Raw genomic sequence first — 21,596 nt, 5'->3', positions numbered from 1 at the left:
GGACCTCGTGAAAGAGTATGCTGAATCTCCCCAGGAGTCAATGTCGACTGAGGATAAACGGACCTTCTCGGCTTGTATGGCCACTTTCAAGTCTGTGTCTAATACGTCCATGCGTTTACTCTCTCATGCCACCAAGGGAGCCGCTAGGGCTAGCAGGTCCGGCATCGCCTTAAAGCGTCACGCCGGGCTCCGTCTTTGTGACTTCTCGGAACCCTTCAAGGCGTCCTTCGCTAATGCACCCTTTCACGGTTCGACCCTGTTTGGGAAGACTGTCCGCGATACGCTTGTCCAGAGCGAGAAAGACGGGAAGATGCTCTCAGTCATCGGGATCTGCTTCTCTAACCCTGAAAGGTCCTTTTCCAGGAACCAGTGAGGGCAAAAGAAACTGTGGTTCTGGAAAATTCAGCAGTCCTGGAATGCTCAGGACTCCTTCTCCCCCAGAGGCAGAGGGGGGGGGGGGGTCGAAGAACTTCGGGTCACATGAACCTTTTTCAGAGCGACCCGCGCAGCAACCCTTAGGGGTTGCCCGACTGCTCCTCTCTGGATGCAGTCAGTGGGCATTTTTCGATGCACCTAGCCCAATGGGGGGAGTCTATCACGACAGATTGCTGGGTGCTTCGAATAATATCCAGAGGCTATTCTATTCCCTTCATAAACAAGCCCCCTTATACAAGGCGCCTCCCGGACATCCCACCCGCTCAGAGGGAGGCCACGGCCTTGGAAATACAAAAGCTGTTAGAAAAAAGAGCCATCCAGCAGGTGCCCCCATACCAGTCCAGCTCAGGCTTCTATTCCAGGTTCTTTTTGGTGCCAAAAAAGACGGGGGACCTAAGGCCGATTTTCGACCTATCAACAATGAACCTATTAGTTGCCAAGGAAACATTCCAGATGGTCACGCTTCAATCCATCCTGCCCTTCTTGCAGGAGGAAGACTGGTTATGCTCGATAGACTTCAAGGATGCGTACTACCATATTCTGATGGACAGGCGATCCAGAAGGTTCCTCTGCTTTCGGCTAGGGGCCAGTCATTATCAATTCAGGTCCTACCCTTTGGTCTCACCACAGCCCCCAGGGTGTTCACCAAGGTCATGGCAGTTGTAGCGGCCCACCTGAGTCTTCATGGCATTCAGGTCTTCCCGTACTTGGACTCCTGGCTCCTCACCGCCCCCACCAGGCATCTACACTTACTAGCCAGCGATTTCTTTCTCCGGATATCACCTCGGCTAGGGATTACCATAAATCTCAGAAAGTCTTCCTTTCAAGTGTTAGACTTCATAGGGGCAAGAATAGATTCTTATCAGGCCAGGGCATTCTTAACCCCAGACAGACTACACAGCCTGGCACTTAATGTGTTAGCGCTTCTGCAGTCCTCTGCACCCCCTGCAGAATTAGTCCTGAGAGCCTTAGGGTCCATGGCAGCAGCTGTCAACCTGATCCCTTGTGCTCGTTTGCATATGAGAATTCTACAGTGGATGTTGCAAGTTCAGTGGTTGATTCTTCATCAACCTCTAGATTTTCTGATCCCTCTGAGCAGTGTGTGCAGAAATTCTCTCATGTGGTGGCTCCAATCTTGGAATTTGCAGGAGCGACGTCCCTTTCTTGCACCCAACCCCAAGCCACGGTGACCACGGACGCCTCCCACCTAAGGTAGGGAGGGCATTGTTTGGACAGGACTGTTCAAGGCATGTGGACTCAAAATGAGACTGTTCTGCATATAAATGTTCTAGAGATGAGAGCGGTCCTTTTAGCGATGCAGGCCCTTCATGCTTATCTCCCTCTGGGAACTATTGCGATTCAGTCAGACAATATGTTATTGGTATGGTATATCAACAAACGGGGGGGGAACCAAGTCTTATCCCCTTTGTCGAGAAGCCATGAGAGTCTGGGAATGGGTGATCTCCACAAACCGCTTTCTGATAGCAACGTCCGTTCCGGGTCGGGCCAACATCTTGGCGGGCAAATTGAGCAGAACTATCCTTTCTCCCTATGAGTGGTCTCTGAACCCTTGTGTAGCAGAACAGATCTTCCTCAAGTGGGGTCAGCCTTGCTGCAATCTCTTCACATCGCCTTCCAACGGGAAGTGCAGCGAGTTTTTCGCTCTAATCCTCCTGACGGGGGATGCCCCCAGAGACTCTCTTGTTCATGCTTGGCCACCCGGTCTTCTTTATGCGTATCCCCCTCTTCCGCTCATGATAACATTCTTGCAGAAAGCTCGCCAGTTGGGGAGCAGATTGATCCTCATAGCCCCATTCTGGCCTCGTCAAGTCTGGTTCCCCTGCCTATGGTCTCATCTCATAGCTCCACCTTGGATCTTGGATCCCATTCCGGATCTGATTCGTCATCCCTCAGGAATGGTTCCAAAGCTGGACAGCCTGAAGCTCACAGCTTGGCTACTCCAGTTCCACTAGTTGCTAGGACTCCCAGTATCTCTTCTTCTCTTCTCCTGTTAAATCTATCTTGGTAGCGGCACATAAATCCTCTACCAGGAAAATTTACTGTAGCAAGTGGAGATGCTTCTCCATTTGGGCTTCACAGAGAAATCTAGATCCTTTTACCTCTCCGATCCCAGCAGTATTACACTTTTTGTCTTATATCTTCCAGCAAGGAGCTGGTGGCTAGTTCTCATTTCCATGTAGGGGACAATTTAGGCTCTCTCACTGCTGCCAGAATTTGAAAGACTTTTCTTCCGAGACCTCCTATTAAGAATCCATCACCGCCGTGGGATCTGACTGCGGTTCTTCAGGTCTTAGTTGCACCTCCTTTTGAGCCCTCGGCATCAGTTGACTTAAAATTTTTGTCATGGAAGACTGCTTTTCTGGTAGCTATAACTTTAGCAAGGAGAGTGTCGGAGCTTCAAGCTCTTTGTATGAAACCCCCCATATCTTGTGTTTCATAAGGACAGGGTGTCTCTCAGGACTAATCCATCCTTTCTCCCTAAAGTTGCTTCTGAGACAAACATTAATCACTCTGTTAATTTGCCTGTCATTTTCCCTAATTTTCAGAACAAAGGGGAATACAAACTTCATTTGCTGGATGTTCATAGGCAGTTACGTTTTTATTTGCACAGGGTGGCGGCCTTTCGTAAATCTGATCAACTTTTTGTTTCTTTGCTAAGCCCTTTTTAGGGAAACCAGTTTCAAAAGTGACTCTTGCTAGGTGGATTTCCCTTTGTATCCTACAAGCATACAGAGAGCTTGGTCTACCTGAACCAGTAGGAGTTCATGCTCATTCTACACGTTCTATGGCAACGTCTGCAGCATTCTGGTCTAGAGTTTCCCTGGATGACATTTGCTCTGCGGCTACCTGGGCGTCTTCTCATACCTTCATTACTTATTATAAACTGGATTTGGTGTCTAGAGGAAGGGCTTCCTTTGGCTCTGCAGTGTTCCGGAATATCCTTCCTTAAGGGCCTCCCAAGATTTTGGGTAGCTGGGGACTGTCCCAGAGATTGCTGATCAAATGAAGTTAACTACTTCAGATAAAGAAGTTATGTACTCACCATAACGTTCCATCTGAGTAGGTAAACTTAATTTGTCAGCAACCGTCCCTCCCTCCTTCTCCCTTACCTTGGCATTATTTTTGCTGAGCTCGATGTTCGGAGTTCACGAGCCAGAGGTTTGTCCTTGATTTAGGGGTCTCAGGTTAGTTTGTTGGTGTCATGTGTGGAGTGGCAAACTTGGTCTGAGGATTGGAAGGAGGTTGCAGTGTAGTATGGGTAGGGGGAGGAGCTTTGAGCTCGGATCTTTTGCTTGGTATGCTGCTGGCTCGGATCCGTATCGAATCCGAAACCCACAGGTTGCTGACAAATGAAATTTACTTACTCAGATGGAACGTTATGGTGAGTACATAACTTCTTTTTGTATTCTTCTGTATTCTGCTGCAAAATGTAAAGGATTAGCATTTCACTCATAACCGTTCATAACCTTCTTATTTCTTCAGTGCTGAGAGATATGATCCACTCACGGGGACCTGGACATCAATAGCTGCTATGAGTACAAGGAGAAGATATGTCAGGATTGCTACTTTAGGTATGTAAAACTTAATACATGCACTTGGATACATACCTACACCTCACATGAAGTCCGGCTGAAAATACTTGGAGGGGTGCAAGTCTTAGGCAGTACCTGGAGCCTAAGGTCTAAGTGAAGAGAATGCACATGTGCATTACACAAACATACATACACACTCCCACATATCTTTGAGGAGGGTAGAAAAAACCCAGAGGGGTGCAGGAAGCCATGAAAGCATTGTTTGCTATATCTCAGGCTGTTTTATTGTCTAAATATTTACAAAAGGTAGATAGGTTTGACATTGTTCTCAGAAATAAAAATAGCATTTGAATTTTATTTTCTAGATCATTTTAAAAATAAAGGAATATTTTGTGATAATGTAAGCAGTTCTGTTTCATCAGGTGGTGCATATATTTCATATTTGGAATATTGCAAGTTGGTTGCAGTACTCTGTAGAGCCTTTTTCAGTACATTTATAGTTTCAGAGTAAACTACTGAGAAAATAGCTACATCTTTCTTCAAAGGACCTCTGCAGTGGGTGGAACACTTTTGGCATGTCTTTCTTGTCTGCTCGTATGTATTTTCTTAAAATCTCAACTTTCATGTTATAGACACATGCTGCATGCATTGTTATTCTGTGGAAGAATAAAGATCCCAAGTAACCCTTCTCTAAAAGGATCCCTCTTTTTAATAGTGTTCAGACGCTGTGAATTCGTTTGTAATATGCATCATTGGGTAGATCGTATGGGAGTGCCTTAAAATAGCTAGACCTATCAAGTTACAGGCTTATGAGCCAGGACCACTTCAGAAGGTGCCCATTTTACTTTTGAGTGGAGCACAGCATTGCAGTGCTTTAACCGTGCATTTCATCAGTTTTGAAACACTATGACATGTTCATTGACTTTTGGGCTTTTGGCATGAAGGTGGGGAAGGGGTTTCTCAAATGATAGCTGGAGAGCTCCACTATGAATCACTCAGAGTGCATAAGGCAGAATGTGAGGGACCTAGTATGTGATATTCAGTCATTCTCATGTAGAGCTTTCCTTCTCTAATAGAAAGGCTGTTATTCCACTACTTGCCTACATTTGGATTTGAGATCACCTGGCGAAGCAACCCTATTTCACTCTTTCTTGCAAATGAGACACAGATCACACACCTAACCCACCTGCAAGAGCAAGATACTGTCTTCCAAAAGGATGAGAAACTGGTCAGTAAGTCCCCACAATACGTTTCTCTGCATGATTCTTTTTTTTTTTTGACAAGAAACATCTGTATTAACTTATCATGTATGACATAGACAAACATACATTTATATAAATGAAAACAAACCATATTGACTCACTTGTAGTTGCAAACATTATGCATCACTTATCTGTCCAGTCATTGTCAGTCAAACGTTACATTGTCTGTAGGAATCCTAATTGGTATAATCATCATTCTTTGTTTTTCCCTGAGAGGTTTACTATTCACAGATGTAGGTTGTTGTGGATCTCATAATCACTTGTTGCTATTTTTGGGTACTTCACCTTCCTAGTATTAGACTGACTGTCTTTCTGGTGTGCGTTGTTTGTGTTTTTATGTATATTGAGTGCTGTATTAGGTGTAGTATGTGTGTGTTTGGAAGGTCTTTGGTGTTTAGGTATGTTTCTGGTGAGTACCTCTGCATATGATGGTTTGTGTTGAGTGCATAGTTTGTGTAGGAGGTGTAGTATGTGAGCTGACCACCTGTTCAGTGTTACTGTTCTCCAGATTCTTAGTGTAGATTCATCTCTCGCAAATTGTAGTTGGGTGATTTAGGAGTAGAGGGTTGTCAGTGTACATAAGGCAGTTTGTACACTGCCTCAGGATGCCCATGTCAATCAGGCTGATAGGAGAAATGGAGGGAAACTGACCATCCATAATGCTAGGTTAAATCCTGTTTTTACAGTGGGGAGAGGAAATTGAGGGGTGTGGTATAACTGACTGCTGTAAATGGGGTCCATACTAATGGGGTGCTCTATAAAGGGTCTAAACTAGGGGGGTTCTCTAAATGGTATGAGACTATTGTAGATTTGGTGGATTTGGGACTGGTTAAGGGGCAAAAGGGCAGCTGAGGAGCTCTGTGAGTAGCTAAACACAATTTAAGGGCATCTCAGACGGATCATGGGCAGCTACTAAGGGAAAATGTATCTACTGTAGTTTTTACGTCTATAACCGCCAGTGACCCCCCCCCCCCCCCACTGCGTGGTAGTGCATGATGGTGCATGAAGGTGCACTATGCTTAAACGGATGAATATAGCAGAGCAGTGGCTGGTCGCCTAATTCTTTGGAGCTGTGTTAAAACAAGCGCAAACCTTCACAAACGCGGGCCTTATGTAGCAACAGTGAGCAAATTGAATTAAACAGTTTAACCAATAAAAAAGCTCAAAACTGAGCCGTGTGTCAGCAATCTTCAATTAAATGAGTCCTAACTGCACTCTCCTGCCACAAGGGTGGCCCTCACAAATAAAAGATAGCCTGGTTTAGTGCTCAGTTTAACAAACAGAACCAGATTCAGCAGGTCTGAATCTAGTCTATGCTACAGCAGAAGAAAAGTGCAACAAATCAGCAAGAACAGTTTTAAAAATCAGCAATATAGCAAAAATACAGTTGAAAAAGTGCAAAACACAGTATAAAATTGTACTTATGGATAGCAGAATGAAATAGATGCCTTGGATTGCACAGATGAATACATCAGAGCAGTGGCTGGTCACCTAACTCTGTGTCCTATAAGAGGAAGAGCTGTATAGACCAACTGCTTTGAGTATCAATTGTAGTGCACAGTGTCCTCAAGACAGGAGAACATGGATCATGGACTGAGCTCATTGATAAGAATAACCACTCAGTGTTGTAAAATATGTCTCTAGCTGATTGTCATGTTGAGTAATGTCGCCAAATGGGCATAGGCATTTGCTGGTGATAAGTGGGTTGAGGAACTGGCCTATGCCAGAATCCATGCTAACAGTGGGGGAGGGTGTAAGTACCCCTACTGGCTAGTTTGTGCCCACCATAAAGCCCAGCAGCCCTGGCTCAGTAAGCTACTGTCCGGCTGGTGTCCATTTTCCCAGCTTGGATCACCTGGGATAGCTTTCTTGAGCGAAAGCTGGACGTAAAACCAGTCAATCTGCCTAACACAAACTAAGAGTTGCTACACTCAATGTAGGTTCACTGACAGGACAGACCTGATGGCTGATACCCAACATGGCTTTCGACCACATCATAGTACAACCTCTGTCCTATTATCCTTCACTAATACCATTAATGATAACCGTAACAATAATCACACTTCGTCTGCCCTCTTCCTAGACCTTTCCAAGGTCTTTGACATGGTGGACCATCAACTTATGATTTCAACCCTGCAAAATCTCAGTCTACATCCCAGTGCCCTTCTATGGTTTAAATCCTATCTCAATGACAGGCAACAAGCAGTCCTCTATCAGAATAAGCTCTCAAATCTATTACCCAATGCTATCGGAGTTCCACACTACCACTAAGACCACTACTGTTTTCCATATTTATTAATGATCTCCCTACTATCATACCAAACATCAGCTGTATCCAATATGCTGATGACTCCACTCTGATCTGCTCAGCCACATCTCCAGATGATCTAAAAAGGGATACCCAGGCTACTTTTACTGTTATAGAAAAGTGGCTATCCAAATGTTGCCTACTACTAAATCCCCAAAAAACCAAACTGCTCATATTTCCACCAACCCAAAGGTCCATACCCTTCTCCTTTACCATACAAGCTAATGATGGGACAGTCATCTCCCCTGACCCCAATACCAAACTGCTAGGTGTCACTATAGACAATTACTTAAAATTTGACCTCCATGTAAGCCAGACAATCAAAACCATAAACAAAAAACTCGCTTCACTCTACAGAGTTAAAACCTTCCTCACCCCCATAGCTAAAATAGTCATTGCACGCTCGCACCTACTATCCACCCTCCTATACGCTTCCCCACTTCTAGAAAACATAAGTAAATCTGAACTTAATAAACTTACAGACTGCTATGTTCAAATCGCCAGGTTTGCTATGGGCTCTCCTTTCAAAACCCACCACTGCATTAACCTCAAACAACTTGGATGGTTGGAATTTCCCAATCTTGTCAAGTATAACCTGCTAATATTGGCTAATAAAATCCTAAAGAACCCAAATAATACTCCAGCCCTTAGTCACCACATCTTCTCCCAAAATAATACAAGACTGCTCCGCTCATCCAATAAGCTGCAAATACAAACAACTAAAATTAACAACGCGGCTGGCACGGCCCTATTTGCAAATTCTGTAAGTAGAACCTGGAACAAACTTCCAGATGCCATTACCATGCTCTCCTCCCCAGACCAGTTTAAAGCCTCAATCAAACAACATCTGGAACAAAAATGGATATGCCAATGTGACAAACCTGACTAAATCTAAGTAATGTATGTAATTTACTTATCTAATTTGTTTTTCCTTTTTTTGTAATCTACTACTACCATCAAAAATTGGAAATTTGTTACATTGATTGTCTGAATGTACTTCTACCTGTATTCCTTTTCTTAACTACATTAATGCCTAAAATTTAAATATTATATATAATCAATGTCTTTTACTCTACTGTTATCATTCTTGTATTCTGTTGGAGCTTATCTCCCCGGGCCTCCGCTGAAAATGGACTTGGTTCCAGTCGGACTTACCCGGTCAACAAATGTAAAATAAATAAATAAATAAAGTGGATGGCATAACATCCTCCAAAGCTAGTTACTAAAATAAAAAAATGCCAAAGATTCCAAAGACAGCCACAAGGCATTCTATAGCTATGTCAATAATCTGAATGGCAATGCTCAGATCTGCTCTGAGCTACAACAGAATGGCATTAAATATACTGATCCCAAGGATATTGCCAATATTCTGGCAGATCGATTCAGTGCCAACTTCACCCCCCCTCACCCCCTAAAGGGCCCATCTCAATACCGAAAGATTGCCAAATTCAGGTAATAACGGTATCACAGGTAAAAAACGCACTCTCCAAAGCTAAGAATACAGCATCCATGGGACCAGACGACATCCCGGGCTGTGTACTACATGAACTACAAAATAAACTGGCACCTCATCTAAGTGTCATGTTTAATAGGTTCATAGGTAGGTACTAGGCTGTCTGCCCGAGGGCATTTATAAGCCTAGCCAGAGTGTGTCAGCTTTTGCCACCCCATTGATTAATTAACTGAGCCTCTGTCAAGAAGAGCCAATGAAGTGATCCCAGGGGTGTATTTTCTGTTACCCATCCACTCATCAAGGTTTCTCTTGAAGAGTGTTAGTGAGCGGCTCTGCCTAATGTAGTTAGGAATTTTGTCCCAAAGCATGGGGAGTCTCTGTGACAGGAATCTATCCCTCCAGCATGTTCTATTTATTGTTGTGGCGTGGTTTAGCTCACTAGAGTGAGTGGCTCGCAGTGACTTGGATTTCTTTAGGTGGAGCATGACCATCAATTCTGAGTTGGACATGGCTTTGTAAGTCAGGCAGAGATCACCTCTGAGTAAGCAATATGCCACTGAGTACAGCCAGAGTTTTTCCAGTCAGGCTGCATAGGACATATGTTTGAGGCCAGTAATCTTCTTGGTGAGGTACTTTTGTGGTCTTTCCAGCTGTTGGAAGTGTCTTGTGAGGTACATCCCAAATGGGGCATTGTACCCCATGATGGGTCTGATGAGTGACGAGTAGAGGGGCACTATAACCTCTTTATTTCTAGATGCGAACCCTTTAGTAATTAGATGGGCTACATAGAAGGATTTCCTAACTACTTTGGCAATATGATTGTCAAAGGAGAGATTACTATCTACTTGGGTCCCCAGATCTTATATTACCTCTTCTGTATTAAGGGGGCTGCCACCTTTGTGGTAATTCATAGGTGTTTTGTTTTTCCCAAATGGGATGACTATGCATTTTTTGGCATTTAGCTTGAGACCATGATTTTGACACCAGGTGTCCGTCTCAGGAAGGCCCTTTTGGGGAATGTCCGTGTCAGCCGGAGAGTCAATTATGGCTCCCAGTTTGCAGTCATCGGCGAACTTGGTTAGCCATAGTTCTCCTGTGTTTGCCTGTACTTCTGAGAAGTATATGTTGAACAGTAGGGGTCCCAGGACCAAGCCTTGTGGGACACCACTTGTGATTGGTTTAGAGTCGGACCTGGAGCCCACTATTCTTACCGTGTGAGTTCTGTTTGTGAGCCAGTTGGCAACCCATCTCATGACATAGGGGTTTATGTTCAGGCTGGTGAGTTTTTCTATAATTTCCGAGTGGGGAATGGTATAAAAAGCCTTGGCGAGTTTAAGGTAGGCTGTGTGAACCACCTTCCCCTCATCTATGGCCTTGGTGACTGTCTTGAAGAAGTCAACCAGGTTTAGTAGGCATGATCTGCCCTTAAAGCCGAACTGGGTCGGGTCAAGTGTTTGGAGTTTCCCAATGTCTTTGTTAATGAGTTCCATGAGGATGTTCTCCATAGCCTTGCAGACCAGGCTAGTCAGGCTTATGGGGCGATAGTTATCAGGGTCAGTTGTGGCCCCTCCTTTGTGGATCGGGATAACCGTTGCTGTGCGTCATTCTGTGGTCACGTAGCCTGTGGAGAGGCTGAGGTTGAACAGTGTGTTTAGGTGGGGGGTTAGTTTGTTCTGTAGTTCATGCAAGACGCAGCCTGGGACACCATCTGACCCCATTGACGCTGTGCTTTTGGCTTTTGAAAGGGCTGTTTTCACCTGTGCATCTGTGATTTCTTGGACACTACACTTTTCTGGTATTGTTATGAGCCCTTTTGGGGGTGAGAGGAGGGTGAAGTTTGCACTGAATCTGTCTGGCAGGATGTTGGCAATATCAGTAGGTTCAGTATATTTTGTGCTATTTTGCCCTAGCTCAGAGCATATCTGCGAGTTGCCACTTAGATTCTTGACTTAGCTAAAGAAGGCTTTGTGGTTATCTTTTAAATCCTTGGCTATTTTTCTTTCGAAGTTAGCCTTGGATGATTTCATGAGGGACCTCAGTTTCTTACTGATACTGATCAGGGATGTCTTTCTTTATTGGGATTTGCTTTTTTTCTCAACTAGTTTCCTCCTTCTATTGTATAGCCTGTTTATGGCAGGGGTCCACCAGACTGGTTTCCTTATCTTAGGGGAGTGAGTCTTGGTTTTGCTAGGGATGGCACGATCCATGCATCTTTGTAGGTGCTGATAGAGTGCATTTGTAAAGGTTCCTGCATCTTGGACACTGTTATCCTTTAGTGTGGAGGCTGTAAAACTTACCACATCTGTCTTAAGTAAGGTGAAGTTTGCTATAAAAAAGTTTTTCACTGTGGTTTCCTTGGTTGAGGGTGGTGGTGTGGTGTGGACATCCAGAGTGATTAGTTTATGGTCTGATCTAAAAAGTGACTGGTTGACCTCTGGTGTGGAACACCTGTCGCCCATGTTGGTGATGACCAGGTCCAGTATGTTTTCACATCTGGTAGGGGAGTTTACCAGCTGATCCAGGGCATTTGAGTTGATAAATTCCAGGAAGTGCTGGACCTGGGAGTTTGTACTTCCCAGTTAACGTTAGGGTAATTGAAATCGCCCAATATCAGGGTGTTCGGTAGGACCTTCATGTTTTCCAGTGTCTCCAGAAAGGTGGAGTGGTGGTCCTGGGTCATGGAGGGTGATCTGTAGCAGGCCATAATTTGCATTGCAGATTTGCCCGATGTTAGTTGTACATGGCTGATCTCAGAGGTATCATGCTGCGCAGCTAACCTGGAGGTGTAGGTATCCTTGATGAATATGGATACACCCCCTCCTTTTGTGTTTCGGTTCATGTTCTGTGGCTGAAATGTGTGGTATGAGTTGTAGCCCGGTAGTGCTGGGGTGCTCTGTGGAGCCTTGAACCAGGTTTCAGTTACTGCACAGATGTCAACCTTCACCATACTGAGGAGTGCTTCGAGTACGTGCATTTTGAGATTTAAAATCCTGGCGTTGAGTAACATAACCCTCATTTTTTTATTTGTGCTGTTTACGGAGGCAGGTTTGACTTTTGAACCTTGCCTAAAAAAGGCACTATGGGGGCAGCAAGAGCCTTGGCCAGTATTCAAAAGCCTAGCGGTGACAGGTGCAAGCTGTCTCTTGCGAAGCAACGAGGCTTGTTGAGCATGTCGTCCCAGGCTGACAGACACTGGATCCCTTTTGAATGACACCAGAAGCTTAGCCCATTGTTGAAATCGATATTTTTTTCTTTATACTGCGGTATCATTCTTGGTGAGGCAGGATGCTACTCAGGGTCAGGGTCATACCTGCCTGGACTACATGATCAGAGCCTCACCTCAGGCTTCGTGCCCACTGAGTGGCGCACACCTACAGTTATCCCACTCCACAAGGGGGGGAATCCACCTTGGATCCTGGGAACTACCACCCCATCAGTCTGACGTGCCTGATCTGCAAGGCCATGGAACGTATTATCGTGGCATTTATAAACCGACATTGGCAACCTTCAAGCACTGGACCCCACCCAGTTTGGGTTTGTGAAGGGCCGATCTTGTCTCCTGAACCTGATTGACTTCTTCGAATCAGTCTCCATAGCTGGGGACGAGGATAAGGCGGTCCACACAGCCTATCTGGACCTCACCAAGGCCTTTGACGCCATCTCCCACTCTGGAATCATAGATAAACTTAATAAGCTGGGCATTAAAAACTTAATAAGCTGGGCATTAATCCGTACGTCACTCGATGGGTTGCCAACTGGCTTACTGACAGAATCCACACTGTAAAAGTAGCCGATTCCAAATCCAATTCCAGACAAATGACAAGTGGATTACCTCAGGGTTCAGTCCTGGGACCGCTCTTGTTTGGCATCTACTTCTCTGAAGTACAGGCCAACACCAAGGGACTCTGGCTAACAAAGTTCGCAGATGACTGCAAACTTGGAACCATTATTGAATCCCCAAATGATGTGGATATTCCACAAAAAGACCTTATAGAAACAGATACTTGGTGCCAGACCCATGGGCTCAAGCTCAATGCCAAGAAATATATAGTTATCCCCTTTGGGGAAAAAACATGTACCCATGAATTACCACATAGGTGGCAGTACACTAAACATTGAAATTGTGATAAGAGACTTAGGGACATAGGTGGACAGTGGTCTCACCTTCAAAAACTACATTCACACAATGACAACCACAAGGCAGGAAATCCTTCTTTGTGGCATACCTCATCACTAAGGGCTTTTCATCCATAAAAAAGGTCATTGTTCCACTGTACGCATCCCTCATTCGACCCATTATAGAATACAACACCCCGTTTGGTATGTACCTCTCAAGACATCTGCAACAACTGGAAAGGCTGCAGAAATACCTCACTAAAAGAATCACAGGCTTAAAGCAGATGCCCTATGCTGACTGTCTAAAAAACCTCCAGCTATACTCTGTTGCATATCGTCTACTCAGAGACGATCTGTGCTTAACATACAAGGCCATGTCAAACTCAGAGCTGTTTCATAGTTTAGTATTAGGCTATCTGCCCTGGGGCATTTGTAAGCCTAGCCCTAGAGATGTGGCTTTCGCCACCCCATGTAGTGGTACTAAGGTGTATAGAATAAATTTAGAATACTGTGCCTTTGTCTAGTAGTGACACATTGAAGACCCCCTTACTTATTAAAATTAGTTTACTGTGCCTCTGTTAAGTAGCGACACAGGGGTGACCCCCGGGGTAAACTAACGACATGCTACACTTAAAGAAATCCCAATCCCTCAGAGCCTCATGCTCCAGGGATCTAATCCTTATCACAATAAACAAAACATGCTGGAGGGATAGGTTCCTAACCCAGAGACTCCCCAGACTCTGGAGTAGACTTCCCATACATGTCAAGCAGAGCGCCTCTTTGGGCCTCTTCAAAAGGAACCTTGACAATTGGATGGGAGATAGGAAATTCACCCCGGGGGATCATGTCAGTCGCCCTGCTAGACAGCGGTCCAGGGAAGTAAATATTGTGGGAAGAAATAGCCAGGGAATTGTTATAGCTTGGCTTGTATAGGCCCTAGGGCTGATAGCCTAATGCCAACCTATGAAACTATGGTAAGGAGGCGGCTAGATATTCTATGTATCTAGGAGACAAGATGGAAGAGCAGTGTAGCAAAACCTCTTGGCTTGGGGTCCACAGTCTACTATACAGGAGGATGACAAGCTAAAAATGGTGTTGGAATTGTGGTGAGGGAGAGGCTTCAGAACGCAGTAAGGGATGTCATCAGAATGAGTGACAGAGTCATGGCAGTCAGACCCCAGTATGAAGGTAGGACAGTATTCTTAATCTCAGCCCGTGCCCCTCTGCAGGGTTGAGATGGTGTGAAAGAGTGCATTCAGATACCAGTTGCATCACCTACTAGATAAATCAAGACAACATGAAATGGTGTTGATAATAGGTGACTTTAATGCACATGTCAGGGCAGATAGAACAGGGTATGAGGACTGTCTGGGTCCACATAGGTAGAGCAACATGAACAAAGGAGAGGCCATTATAGACTTGTGTCTGGCAAATGTCTTTATGGTGGCCAACACATGGTTCAGCAAGAGAGACAATCATAAGATCACACACGAGTGGCCAAGCATGAAACTTAGGTAGACTTCCTCCTAGTAAGGAAAGGGCATTGGATAGACTGTAACTGCAAATTCATGCCCATTGAAAAAAATCGGCCCACGGCAAAACCACTGATTGTCGCAATCAGCTGCAAGCAGTGTTCATAGAAGGCTCTAACGTCAATAGAGACCAGGTTGTAGACTTGGAAGTCACCTGAAGAGAAAGCACACCAGTTTAATTAATTACTAAGGTTTCTAGCACCTCAAGAAGAGGAAATGGAGTTGAAGAAGAATGGCAGTACCTCAGAACAGCATGTGTGTGGACGAGGAAACATATATGTGGCTGAGTCAAGTATAACAATAAAGGAAAGCTGATGGTGGAATGCAGAGGTCCAAGAAAGTCATCAAAAGAAAGTAGGAGTGTAGGAAAAAGTGGGTGATAGAAAAGATGGACCAGGCTAGGAAGAAATACTGGTTGGCTAACAAGAGGGTAAAAATGGAGTTGCAATAGCAAAGAACAAGGCATCGGGGCACTGTATAAGTGTCTGGAAAGTGATTCAGTAGATGGCACAAAGAAACTATATCAGGTTGCAAGGCAAAGACAGAAAGATAAGAAAATAGTCAGAGATACTTCTTAAGGGATGCCAGCAACAACCTGCTCACCAGTCTACAGGACATCCAAAGCAGATAGAAGGGATACGTCTAGCAGCTTCTGAATGAAGAAAACCTTGCACAAGCTATACTACCCCAGATACCACCTACAATGAGAGATGAGGAGGAGCTCACCAGAGAAGTAAGAACAGCACTAAGGAAAAATGAAATTGCTGGAAGCAACAGGCTCAGATGAGGTCTTAGTAGATATGATAAAGATGATGGATGAGATAGGGGAGAAATAGCTCCTGAGGGGACTCATACCAGTGTGGAGAGAAAGGTGTATCCCAGATGACCAGAGGGTAAGAATACCGGTGCCATTGTCCAAGAACGAAGGGGACATTCACAACTGTGGGCAGTACAGAGGCATCAAACTTCTGTCATATTGCAAGAAAGTTCTGGAGAGGGTGATTGCTAAACAGATACACAGAGTAATAGAAAGTAAGATGAAAGGTGAGAAGCAGTTCAGATTCAGATCGGGATGCAGCACAACCAACCTAATGTGTGCAGTGAGACAGATAACTGAAAAGAAGCTGGATGTGAGGACAGAGTCCAAGTTGGCATTCCAGGACTTGGAGGAAGCATATGAAAAGATCCCAATAAAGCTGATTTGAGCAGTCCTGCAAAAGTTCTGAGTCCGTGAAGCATTGGTAGAGTTAGTGCAAACTATATACAAAGATCTAATGACTTAAGTATAAAGAGTGTTTGGTCTCATAGATGAGTTCCCAGTTAGAGTGGGGGTGCACCAGGGCTGAGCTCACTGTTGTTCATATTGATGGACTGCATTAGTAGTTTGGAGGACACAGATCAACAATGTGGCATTACAGGTAGACCTGGAGCCAGAATTTCAGCAAAGGATAGCGAAATGGAATGTAACATTGAAGACACATGGGATGGAAACGGAGTATAGGTTAGACAGTTGTGATGGCAGCAAATGGAAGAAACTGAGAACTAAGAAAGAAAAATAGTGGAACAGGTTAACAGCTTCAAGTATCTGGTGGTTGAGGAGAAAGGAAGTGTGAATGAAGAGGTCAAAGCTAGAATCAGAGTGACTGCAGCCAACTGGAAGAGAGTGGTAGGTGTAATATATGACAGAAGAATGCCAAAGAAGCTGAAAAGTAAGATGTACAAAGCAGTGCTGTGACCAGTACTACTGTATGGTACAGAAACATGGGCAGTAAGGGCAGATGTGGAAGCTGGAGGTGATGGATGTGAAGCTAAGACAGGTGGCAGGATACAGACTGTGGAAGAGATAAAAAAGAGCAGAATCCAAAGTAACCTGAATTGCAGAAAAGGTCACAGAGAACAGATCATGGGGGTTCACACATGCATGCAGGAAAGCAGAAGACAGGTGAAAAAGATTTGGGACAGACAGGAAAAAGGCAAGAGGAAACAAAGGTGGCCAGCAAAGAGGTAGATCAATTGTGTGAGAGAAGACCTGCAGCAGTCAGGCATTAGTGTCTCTAAGAAGGTAGGAGTGTGGCATTGAGTAGAGAGAGATGGTGACAGTTGTCACAACACCCCAACCCCATGTAGAAACATATACACACATATAATGTACAAATGAGATCTGTTAGACATAAACTTGCAGGGGGATACCATCAGGGTGTCAGACCATTTTTGAAATGGAACTAGTGATGGAAGAGTTATCCACTGTCCTTAAAGGAGCTGTATTTGTGAGTCAGTTGCAGCTGTTTTACAAGTTCTTACTGAAAGCACTATATTCAGTGATTGTTTTAAATCAGCAAGCAGATGATGCACAGTAGAATTGTCGCGTCACAGTAAGACGTTGTCCCGTTCGATTCTCAGTTAGTGTGTCTTCTGTGGAGATATGCGTGAATGGGCGTACCTTCATTGAAGGTTGTGCGTTAGGGCCGGCAACTCAGCACGTAAAAATCAACTGCCAATCATTAGCAGACCGGAGTTCCGCTGTGACGACCCCTAACCGGGAAAAACCTGAAAGACACAACAACAGCAACAAGAGTAATAAAATGCAACTTGCTGTGACAGGAAGCCACTTTTTTAGAGAGAGAAGCAGTGATGCTCTGTTTGAGGAGAAAAGGAGGTAAACTGCTGTTAATGGCTATCTGAATTATGTTTGTTGTACCAAGAGTGGAGTGTGAAAAAAGAAAAGTGGACACCTGAAGAAGTCAAAGGATTTTAATAAAAATAAGTTCTTTCCTTCATTAACTACAGAACTTCATCAGACCATGTAAAATTTTTTTTAATTCTTTTGACTTCTTCCAGCACCCACATTTTTTTGTTTTTTTTAATCAGTCGTGTGATGTGGTTTAAGGTGTTTTTTAAATCTTTTTTAAGAGTGGAGAGTGATGATGGGTAGAACGAGATCTAGCTATGGCTTTCCTGGCTTCAGTGGTAAGAGTATTAGAGATTGCATACAAAAGCTTTAATTTGAAAACTGACCTTGGCTGATAACCGTGTCTTTGTGAGTTTTGAAAAAAAGATAGGTCTGATATGAGTTCTAGGTATTTGTACTGTGTAACTGGGTTAATGTCTCTGTTAGTAATCTAATTAGTCTCTAATTAGTAATATAACATTCTGTTTTCTGTGGAACAGTGGTGCAAGGCTTGGTTCCCTCCTCTTCCATTGCCTAACTGTGTGACTTTGAAAAAGTCACTTAATGAGACAGTTCCCCAGCTGAGTCTAAAAAATGTCCATGGAGATCAGTTCTGTACATTGGAAAACAAATGCAAATAAATAAATCTTTATTAACAGGGACTGATGGTAACCAGTTTTTGCTTGGTACCAATGAACATGGTTGCTGTATTTTTGGTGGTTGCTAACTAACCAGTTAAAGACGGCATGTAGTGACCTTTACGACACAGTGGATTTGGTCCATTTTTGTGCAGCATTATATCATCTGCATATTTTGGGTAATGTTGCTAGGAGAGGGTACAGAAGGTGGTATCATTGATAAATGAACTTTTTGGCAATTGACTCAGAGAGTTAAGAGTTTGACCCGTAGTTCCTTTAGTACATTGTTTAATTCCTAAAGCTCTGATTTGACTCCCATGTGACTTTGAGCATGTCATTTAACTAAACATTGCGTCTGGTCTCCCTGAAAAGGGACTTTGTGTCCATTGGACCTACCTGGTTGACAAATGGGTGGTGGTGTTATAGATCTAGAGAAAAGTAGGTCTGACTATTCAGTCTTGTAGACTCTTTCAGAGGAATTATGTTCCTGAGTAATTGAGTTACCTGATTTCATGACAAAGGTTCTATTTGAGCGATAGCAGCTGAACCAGTTGACTGTGTTTCAGTTAATGGCAAGGGAGAGTAGTGTTTTTGATAAGTATGTTGTAGTTGACTTCAAACGCTCTGGTGAGGTCAGTGAATGTGAAACTGGTGACCCAGCCTTTTTCACTGCAGTCAAGATGTTATTACCACTTCTGAATCCATGCTGGACATGAATTAGTAATCCATACTTGTTAATATGGACAAATACCTGATCGTAAATCATCTTTTCATATCATTTTTGTAATGGAGCAGAGACTGGAAATAGGTGGAAAGTCAAGAAGGGAGAATTGCTGCAGTGGTTTTGAGAATGGGTACTATCTAGTTTTTAAAGTGTGCTGGGATTCTGCCTGAGATGATTGCCTGGTTGAAGATTCAAGCCAGTGGCATTACTAGATGCTTGGTAAAAAATCTGTAACAAGCAAGAGAGATATGTTTGGGTTAGGGTTAAAAATACTATTTATTCTTTTAAGGGGTATCTTGACTGTTTTTGTGATTTCCTTAAAGTAGAATGTGGGGGTGAATTGAGGATTTGGTACCTTGCTTTCTGTGGGGTTTGAGAGGGAGGAAAGTAAGCAAGTAATTCACTGAACACTGTTGTTGCTGTTGGAATTATTTGGTTCTGTGCCTTGATTGGTCTGCATTGTATTTGTTACTGGCCCCTTGCTGGGAGTATGTATCAGTGCTTTGAGGACCTGCAAGGCATATGAATTCATGGTTTTCTGGTTATTGGATGTCTTGTAGAAATAAGATACATATTTAATTATTTTCAAACATTGTTTTGATTGGGCTTTAGCACAGCAAAACCTATTGTGCTGGCTTGCAGTTATGCATTAGTGAAAGGAAGAACTGGTGATCTTGGATGCTTTTGGGTGGCTTTACAACTAAAGTGTGCTTTGCGTCTCTTTTTTAGTAGATTTTTTTTTTGCATGTGGAGGTGAGCAAGGGGCAATTTTATCCTTTAACTTTTCTTTTTATCTGGGGAAAGTCTGTGTTCAGGATGTTGATAATTGTGGCTGGAAGCTTGATTGCCTTGGTGGGGTTAGCTGTTTGGTAGATAGAGGACTACATGTAGCTAAGGCTATAACTTCATTTTTTAGATCTGGATATACAGGTTTTGTTATCACTTTGCGCATGGTGAGCAGGCTGCTGTTGTTTCCCCTGTTTTCCCCAGCCCCACCTAGACATTAAGCTAAAGTTTCTGAAATTCTAACTACAGGTCTAGAGCACCAATACCGGACCCCCCCCCCTTCTAGGAAGTTCATTTTTTGTAGTTTGAAATTTTCTCCAACCCTCCAGCCCTGTTTCTATTGTGATTTTAAAAGGCTCTGTTTCTGGCTTCCACCCCTTATGATAATCTGATATCTAAAGTCCATCCCTTTCCTCTTTCATTGTCCTGTACAAAGGCAAATGCCTAGACAGTAAAAATGTTCTCTATAATACTGCCCTTAGAACTGAAACCTGTAACTTAGTGTGGCTAAAGCAGAGCCATTGTATGGTAATGAGCTTAGAGCAGCTAGTTTGTATGTTAAACAGCACTATTGTCAAATCCTAGTACAGTTTAAACTAGTCAGGTAGAGATCCAACTAAAGAAATACAGCCCAGAAGATAAAGTCAGGCAGACGCATCCACCACAGCTCGGACACCAGGAATGATCTTTCTTCCATTTATTTAAACACAAAACAGTACACCATAAAACGAACTACTTCCACAGTAGAGCTGTTGATCTTGGTTAAGCGCTTTCATCTGTAACATGACAGACTTCTGTTACAGATGAAAGCGCTTAACCAAGATCAACAGCTGTTACTCTAGTTATACTGTGGAAGTTCGTTTTATGGTGTACTGTTTTGTGTTTAAATAAACGGAAGAAAGATCATTCCTGGTGTCCGAGCTGTGGTGGATGCGTTTGCCTGACTTTATCTTCTGGGCTGTATTTCTCTAAACTAGTCAGGTGTCAAACCCCAGACACTAGCTGAGGAAACTTCTGTATAATTCAGTCCATCATCGTGTTGCTGAGGATTTGTTTATTGGACTTTACAGCAACGTTTTCTCCTTTTTCAGTCCATGACCTACAGTAGCCCACCCAAATAATGCCTGGAAAACATGGATATGTATTTTCTAAATGTGTCTATAGCCAGCTTAGTTGATATAGGCATCCTGAGACAATGTAACAATTGTCTCATGTTCAGAGACAACCATTTAATCCTTAAAAAAAAACAAACACAATATGCGAGAGAAGAACATATAGAATTTCAGTGGAGGCAAAAATCTCACATACAAGCAAGGTTTTCAAGAACACACACAGTAGATCAACCACACATTGTGTCCATCACACAGACTAATGTACGTGGGGGCACTAAAGAGCAATCCTCCCAAACCTCAAAGACCCCCAATATAAACATCACCACCTATCCTCCACATTTTCTGATGCTTTCGCCAAATCCAGGACCAAACACCACACATACCTCTACACCCAGTAGAACCCAAAGAGCAAAGCCCATAAGGTAAGCAGAGAATAGTACCCAGGACTCTTGTACAACACAAAGATGCCCTACTCACCTGACTGAACATGGGGAAGATGATGGTTAATTGCTTAGCTGGAGTCAGGATCTGCCAAGCTACACAAGCACTTAAGTCACTATACTACAAGTACCAGTGCGATTTTTATTGTAGTCTCTACGGGCATTAGTGACGAGTGGTACCTCCGTGGACTATATGAAGGAAGACATTCTTGATCTCTATGAATGTGCATCTCAGGCAGGTATGTGACTTGCATTGAGCACCATTCTATCTTCACCAAGTATGATGCCCCAGTATGAACAAAAGATAATTGACTGCAGTAATTGATGTAGTTTCTGGTGTTTTTCCAGGGGGGTTCAGTATTTATCGCCTTGGGAGGACATGGTTAACAGACCACGTTACTTTGCAAAGGATGGTCGCGCTTATTCCACTAGGCATCTGAATATTGGCTAAAACTTTATCCAACCCCCCAGAGCCTTTTTTAGGCAGTGCCTAATTAGTAAACCTACTGACGTAGCAAATAAAACCCAAAGAAACCTAAAGGTGTTACTGTTCAATGCTGTGAGCCTA

At 43.6% G+C, this 21,596-nt stretch overlaps 1 protein-coding gene across 3 annotated transcripts in view; it reads left to right on the top strand.

Annotated features, from left to right (window-relative positions):
- The window catches only part of KLHL17 (kelch like family member 17), a 1,233,332-nt gene that overhangs the window by 1,057,144 nt on the left and 154,592 nt on the right, over positions 1-21,596 (top strand). For all 3 annotated transcript variants that reach the window (XM_044063097.1, XM_044063096.1, XM_044063098.1), the window contains one exon: positions 3,940-4,028. In XM_044063097.1, the coding sequence (XP_043919032.1) occupies positions 3,940-4,028 (89 nt within the window). The remainder of the gene's footprint in view (positions 1-3,939; positions 4,029-21,596) is intronic.

The sequence above is a fragment of the Protopterus annectens genome, chromosome 2.part1, assembly GCF_019279795.1.
Source record: "Protopterus annectens isolate FY-2018-M chromosome 2.part1, PAN1.0, whole genome shotgun sequence".
In the NCBI taxonomy this organism is placed as follows: domain Eukaryota; kingdom Metazoa; phylum Chordata; order Ceratodontiformes; family Protopteridae; genus Protopterus; species Protopterus annectens.
Note: the sequence above shows the minus strand (reverse complement) of the source record. Positions and strands in the feature narration are given on the sequence as shown.